The sequence below is a fragment of the Electrona antarctica genome, assembly GCF_951216825.1.
Source record: "Electrona antarctica genome assembly, contig: scaffold_89, whole genome shotgun sequence".
Lineage (NCBI taxonomy): Eukaryota > Metazoa > Chordata > Actinopteri > Myctophiformes > Myctophidae > Electrona > Electrona antarctica.
This window is the reverse complement of record NW_027638359.1, coordinates 187997-194994: the sequence shown is the minus strand read 5'-3', so window position 1 is coordinate 194994 and position 6998 is coordinate 187997. Positions and strand designations below refer to the sequence as shown.

Sequence of the window (6998 nt, the reverse complement as noted above, 5' to 3'; positions counted from 1 at the left end):
TTGGTTTTCAAGGGTCGCACTGAGTAGTCCCCCCGCTTGTACCGTGGGTAGAGAATGTGCCATCTGAGCTCGCCCTCCCTGGTTGTTGCTTGAATCCGCTTGGAGTTCTCATTGTAGTGAATGGCTGCCAACTGAGTTCTAAAAAAGGATAAGGAGTGCATTAGTTGCGATGTAAAACACATTTTCACAATGTCTTGCATATCGAAAATGTTATTCCAAATCTTTGTCGAATAGCTGAGCTACAGAACAAGCGTTGAGACGTTGAGAGCTAGTAGCTTACAATGCTGTTGTAATATATGACTAATGACTACCGTAATTGGAAAACAATGATGTCTTGTGTTGAATTACATGTACAAATAGGGACGCTATGTAATGTAAGGGAAGGTGTTGTATGGTTTAGAGACAGTTGCACTGTCAAAAAGGCAGGAAGCAGACTAGAGGTGAAGGTAACGGAGTAAAATGTTGAGGTTCTCAGGAACATCAGAGGGACAGCGCATGTCAGATGTTTTGGAGATAAAGCCAGAGAGGCCAGTCTGAGATTGTTTGGACATGTACAGGAGTATATCGTTAGAAGGATGTCGAGGTTGGAACTGCCAGGCAGGAGGCCTAGAGGAAGACCAAAGAGGAGATTTATGAATGTAGTGAAAGAGGACATGAAGTTAGTTGGTGTGAGAGAAGAGGAAACACGGTGAGATGGAGGCAGATGGTTAAAAATTAATATCAATTAAACTATACAACATTTCTCTTAGCAAAATACAAGCACACCATTCCCGACGCCATCAAAACTGTGGGACAAGTAGTGTATCAAAGTTTAGGATTACAATTACTATAGTCTGGTTGCCCACTAATAAACTATACCTGCACATCATCCCGATGAATGAAAAAGCGACACTTTTGGGGGCAAACTTCAGTATGATCGAGTGATAGGACTCGATTGAGGAGGTCTGGAAGTCAGTGCTCATCTTCTCCATATCCTTCAACAGCCTGGGGGCCTTGATGATATCAGTCAACTTTTCGCATGCAGCCGTACCTGCCACACATGAGGATAACTTGGCTCAGGTGTAGTACAGTATGCGAGATTTTTATCAAGATTAGTTCAGAAAAGCTCAAAGGATAGTAATAGTTGCAGAAAAACAAAATAATATGTAATTTATGTTACCATCAGTTTGTGTAAATAAAATTAATTGCCAATGTTACATCAAATCATTTGGGACATACTTGGTTTGAGCCAGTGTCTGGCCTGGTCACCCACAAGAGGCAAATGCAGGCATTCTGGAAAGTCCTCATTGTCGTGCGAGTGAACATCCTGCACATGATTTGCCACTGACTTCCATTTGGCTACAATCTCTCGCCCAGATGATGATGAGGAGCCACACCAATAATTTACAATTTACAATTACAATTTAGGCATTTAGCAGACGCTCTTAATCCAGAGCGACTTACAATAAGCAAGAACAAAAAGCATGGGAATACATCACATATGTAAAAATGCATTTATCGCGAAACATGCGTAAGCTAAGAACGTGACTAGAACATATCTATATAATGACACTATACATATAAACTATAACTAGAACATATCTATATAATGACACTATACATATAAACTACACATATATGCTATACTATGCTGTACATATATACTATGAAGTGCTATGACTACATACAATGCACTTATTGTGCTGTCTACATGACATGCTATAAGTCTGTTTCAAATGCTATATAAGTCTAAGAAGTGCTGTCTAAGGGGGGTAGGGTAAGTGCTATGGGCCATGATGGAGTCTGAAAAGGTGGGTTTTCAGACTACGGCGGAAGATCGGGAGTGATGCTGCAGTTCTGATTGCAACGGGAAGTGCATTCCACAGTTTTGGGGCCAGAAGGGAGAAGAGTTTGGGACGTGTGGAGCGTTGTCCCGGCGTTTTTAGTGAGGGTACTTCCAGCTTCCCTGCGTTGGCTGATCTGAGAGCGCGGGAGGGTTTGTAGGGTTCAATCATGCTGGCAAGATATGGGGGAGCCATACCTTTGGTTGCTTTAAATGCCAACATCAGAGTTTTGTATTCTGTGCGGGCAGCGACCGGGAGCCAGTGCAGGGAGCGGAGCAGGGGGGAGACATGTGAGAATGTTGGCTGGTTGAAGACCAAGCGAGCTGCGGCATTTTGGATCAGTTGGAGAGGCTTCAGTGCACATGCCGGTAGGCCAGTAAGGAGAGAGTTACAATAGTCAAGTTTTGACAGGACTGTTGTCTGGATTAGGAGCTGGGATGATTCCTGGGTGAGGAACGGTCTAATTCGTCGTATGTTATAGAGTGTGAACCTACAGGATCGAGTGACAGCTGTGATGTGAGTTTTGAACGAGAGCTGACTGTCCAGGACAACACCAAGGTTCCTGGCTGTTGGGACAGACGTTACCAGGGCGTTGTCTACGGAAATAGTGGTCAACCAATACATATGGTTGACCACCCCTTTCTTCCAGGAGCCAACTTCTTTGCAACCCCTCGTTTTTGCAAGAGCATCGATTTTCTTGCCAACTCCTACATATAAAATACAGAACAGGGTGACAATAAGGCCAAATTCCAATACCCCAAATGTCAGCCACTCGTTTACTCACACTCGCTCACTCCAGCATGGCGGTGTTATGGTGAAATTGGTGACCTGCAGAAGTTTGTGACCATCTTGTGGACTTTACAAAAGGAGGTCGTGGCCTAAACACCGCTAGGTTGAACTCTGATAATAAACAAACTGCAACGATTTACATACGGACACTGACATTATGGGATTGTCTACACGATTGTCACATATTTCAGCTGTGGCAAGTTCAGGTCATGATCTACTTGCCCAAAAGGTCTTGCCAGTTCAATTTAGCACTTTTTCTTCTTGATTAAAAAAATGTTACACGTCAATTTGTATGCCAAATACCGACATACTAGCTAAGAATATGACTATGGGTACGCTTATTTTAACATGTATAGCAACAGTTAAAAAAACACAGTGCTCTTATTTTACATTGTACAGACCAGAAGACTTGTGTTGTGTTTACAGACAGTTGCATCCCCTCTAAAAAAAGCACAACCTGAAAGCAAAGCAAACTGTACTTGCCCGGGAAGTTTTATTTACCTGCCAGGGGCATGAGAAATTTGATAAATATAAGCAAATTATGGATACCTTTTCCCATGTGCCATGGATCGAAGCGGTGGTCTATCTCGGGCTTCGATTTGAGGAACTTCTGAACTCCTGAATGCCTGTCAGTAACGATTCTTTTAATAGTGCTCATCCCATTCTTTTTCAGGTGGTCAAGACTCCTTATAAGACCCTCCTTCTCCATCCGTGCGCTATTTCCAACCTCATTGCTCTGAAATTACAAATCAAATACAAAATGACAAATAACTTTCCAACTGTAATGACAGATGAAAAATGTTATGCATGTACATGTTTAAAATAGAAAGGAGAGGTCGCACAGCTCGTAGTCACAATGCTAAAAATACTTTTCATTGGGTTACCAACGTTTCGACAAACAAGTTGCCTTCTTCAGGGTATTGTACATTGTAACAGTAAACCTTTACCTGAATCAGTTGAATGTCAATCATCTTGTTGGCACGAAGATCCATTACGCTGTAGGTCCCATATTTGGCACAGTACCCTGGGGGAGGGAGGGGACGGTTGATCTTTAAAAAATAAATATACATAAAAACAAACAAAACGTTGGTCACTATAATGTACAGTACATACCAGGAGAGTCACAGCGCATGTCCCCTCCAAGAATAACATCCCCTCTGGCAATGGCCTCTCTAATGATGTGCCTCTGCTCTTCTGTCCAATGCCAGTTGATGGCTGGAAAGAGAAACCGTCTCTGGTGCTTGAGGTACGTCGTATGGCAAATCCCCACGATGTGAAATGCCTTCATGAACTACAGACACACGCACACGCACGCGCACACACCAAATATGACTGACCACAACAAATATGACTGACCACAGCACATACATATTTAAAATAATAGTAATAACAAAACTGCTCTCACCTTTTCCACTTTTAAGAAGGACGACCCAGTGAAAAGCACTGCTGCAGCCAGCTGTAGGTTTCCAGCCGGTATGTTTTGGGCATATGGCTGACTGTCCCACTGGTAGTGATAATCACAGTGACCACACTTTTGCTCCACATGCAGCAATGTTCCCACCGTCCTGGTCCTCGGAGTACATGATCTTGAGCAGACAGGGCATTTCCTGAACAGCTCCATCAAGTTCTCTTCATAAACAATGAATTTTCTCATCGTCTGAGGTGGGGTATCTGTTATTGTGCTATAGAAAAGATACATTGTGGCAGTGTCAAGGAAAATCATGAAACCAGGGGTCATCACTAGCCGCAATTTGAAACTCTAGATTGGGATGGGATGAATCTAGAGTTGCAAATACGCTCCATTGACTCCCCAAAGTCCCCATTCATCCAATTTGCTTTTGCGACCTGCTTGTATTAAACGACTCACCAACATTGCAGCTCTAGGCCAAGCTTGAATTATCCTCTTTCAATCTGCCAAACTTTCGTTTCATAAAAATCCACCGTAGACATGTTATGAGCTACTTTCTGTCAATAAATTATGTGCAGGTGATTCTTTTCTAAGTGTTGGAGTTTGGAAGCATTCATTTTTATTAACGGGTCGCGCTGCTGCCTCCTGCATTATGTGCAAATTCGAAACAGGTGGTACACAGGGCCGTTCGACAAGTGCTTCCAAACTCCAACACTTGCACATAATGTCTTGACAGAAAATAGCCCATAACATGTCTACGGTGGATTTTTATGAAAAAAAAAACTTGGCAGATTATTCAAGCTTGGCCTAAGAGCTGCAATGTTGGTCGTTTAACCCATTCTGGATGGGAACCCCTTTGTGTTTTAAGCATTAGGTTATACTTTAGCTATTGAAAATGGCAGATCTACAAGCTCATAGCGTGGCACTTGGTGCCGCGCTACGAGCTTGTAGATCTGCCATTTTTGAAAAATCTTTAATATATATTCTTTCACAGCAAACGTTAACTCAAATCTTTGCCTCTGCCTGGCTGGAACAACATATTTTCACATGGGGGTCGGCGGCCAATTGCATATTTTTTGGGGGGTCCTTGACATGAAAATGTCAGAATTTAGAAGGCATTTGTAGAATCTTCCTCAGGTCTACATGAGTTAATACAAGCAGGTCGCAAAAGCAAATTGGATGAATGGGGAATCAATGGAGGGTATTGCAACTCTAGATTCATCCCATTATAAAATAAATCTAGCGTTGCAAATTGCGGCTAGGGTCATCGCCATGGTGGCATGGGGTGGACATTGTCAAAATTTTAATTTTGCCATGGACATACAAAATGAGTGGACAAACACATAAAGAGCTAGCCCTATTACAGGTCTGAATTAAGAGGGTCCTTGCAAATAAAAAGTTAGAAAACAATTGCTCAAAATACATATTCCGAGAACACTCAGTAATTGAGTCTTGTGATCAAAATAAGAACATTATAATGTGTATAAATCTAAAGATTTCTTCAAAGAAGTCTTGCCATGGCACGGACACATTTGTCTGTGTATGGACATATTGATGACCCCCAAGTAAAACATGTCATTGCTCCATGAAAAGTGAAATGATACTATACTACTAATATTGAGACCTACCTGTCATTGTAAGCTGAAGAGCCCGTCTCCTCTAGCCGATAGTCAGGGTCGTCCTCTGTTCTTGGCCTTTTGGCAGGAGAGGCAAGTGAAGAGAGGTCGGAACTGGAGGCTGGAGTCGAAATTGGAGTGGAGGCTGCCAGCGGTAGAACTAATACAAGATTAAAGTCCAACATTAGAAAGAGTGAAACGTTGCCTTCATTCATATTTACCAGTATATGAAAAATGTAAACTGCACACCACCAGGGTACAAATCTCCAGTAATTTTGGACCCAGAAGTTAAAATTAGAGACACAGACAGACAGACAGACACAGCAGTGGCCCATAATATCGAGGCCCGTTGGGCACTGGCCTACTTTGAATTATGCAAGTTGGAAATGCATGCCCCACCCAGATATTATGTCTGTGTCCCTTTTATGCCCATATATGGAGTTATTTGTCAGGCATACCCAAATATGGAGTATATGCAGACGTCAGCATGGTGTCAGAACAGGCCAGCTCCATATATGGACCCTGGGCAGGACCCTGTCCAGAGCCCGGCCAGAGGCCTTGTTGGGGCGGTTTTGGACAACCGTGGGTCCGACCGACTCGACATCGGGCACTGCACCCCCTGTGGTGATATGGCCCAGCCCTACCTTGTACAAGTGTTATTGCAGGATCAGTGCTGGATGCTTTTTCCTTGACACGCAAGATGACTTGAGTAGCTATGACAGTAGACATTACAAAGGGGCATTACACACAAATCAAGACATTAGTTGGAACATGAATATGGTATCGTATGGGTACAATATGAAACTCACTCTTGCTTCTTCGTTCTGGCTTCTTGTGGTGTTGAAAACCAATATCTCTAGTGCTAGGAGAGGTTTGGCACCCAACCTCCTTGGTAGTGGGTTCTGTCTGGCACCCCATGTCCTGGCATGCCTTAGGCAATTATACCTGATCAGCTGACACTTTTGACAATGATAGAAAACATGACAAGACAATACAATACATAAATCAGCTCACAAAAACGTTTGTTCATGCTCATATTTTGCATTGGTTCAGGACAAATCAAGATAGGGGTTCTCAGAGTTGCCACTGGGAGGCCACCAAATCTTTGTGATAGGAACGACATAAGCCATTGCATACAGGTTCTCAACCTTTTTAATTTCAAGGACCCCCATAACTCTGAGAGTAAAACCAAATGGACCCATAACAGTCCCATTTGATTCCATTTGTACAGTATCAGAGTTAAAAGTTATACAAGAGTCCATTTGGTTCCATTTGTACACTCTCAGAGTTACAGACCTGTAGGGTCCACTTGGTTCCATTTGTACACTCTCAGAGTTACACACCTATAATGGCTCCATTTGG

At 42.8% G+C, this 6998-nt stretch overlaps 1 protein-coding gene and 1 long non-coding RNA gene across 2 annotated transcripts; both read right to left on the bottom strand.

Annotated features, from left to right (window-relative positions):
• Window positions 1-1354, bottom strand: LOC306918153. The gene is made up of 3 exons (XR_013789292.1): window positions 1219-1354; window positions 859-1030; window positions 1-138 (listed from the first exon to the last, which is right to left on the bottom strand). It is a non-coding gene; the product is annotated as an uncharacterized lncRNA (long non-coding RNA).
• Window positions 1355-2404: 1050 nt separating this feature from the next.
• Window positions 2405-6566, bottom strand: LOC306918144 (uncharacterized protein; the record flags this gene model as incomplete). Its single annotated transcript, XM_079531026.1, has 9 exons — window positions 6446-6566; window positions 6281-6349; window positions 5649-5796; window positions 4018-4294; window positions 3726-3903; window positions 3560-3636; window positions 3162-3348; window positions 2457-2530; window positions 2405-2419 (listed from the first exon to the last, which is right to left on the bottom strand). The coding sequence occupies exons 1-9, from the start codon at window positions 6552-6554 to the stop codon at window positions 2405-2407; spliced, it is 1134 nt and encodes a 377-aa protein (XP_079387152.1). The 5' UTR covers window positions 6555-6566.
• Window positions 6567-6998: the final 432 nt, after the last annotated feature.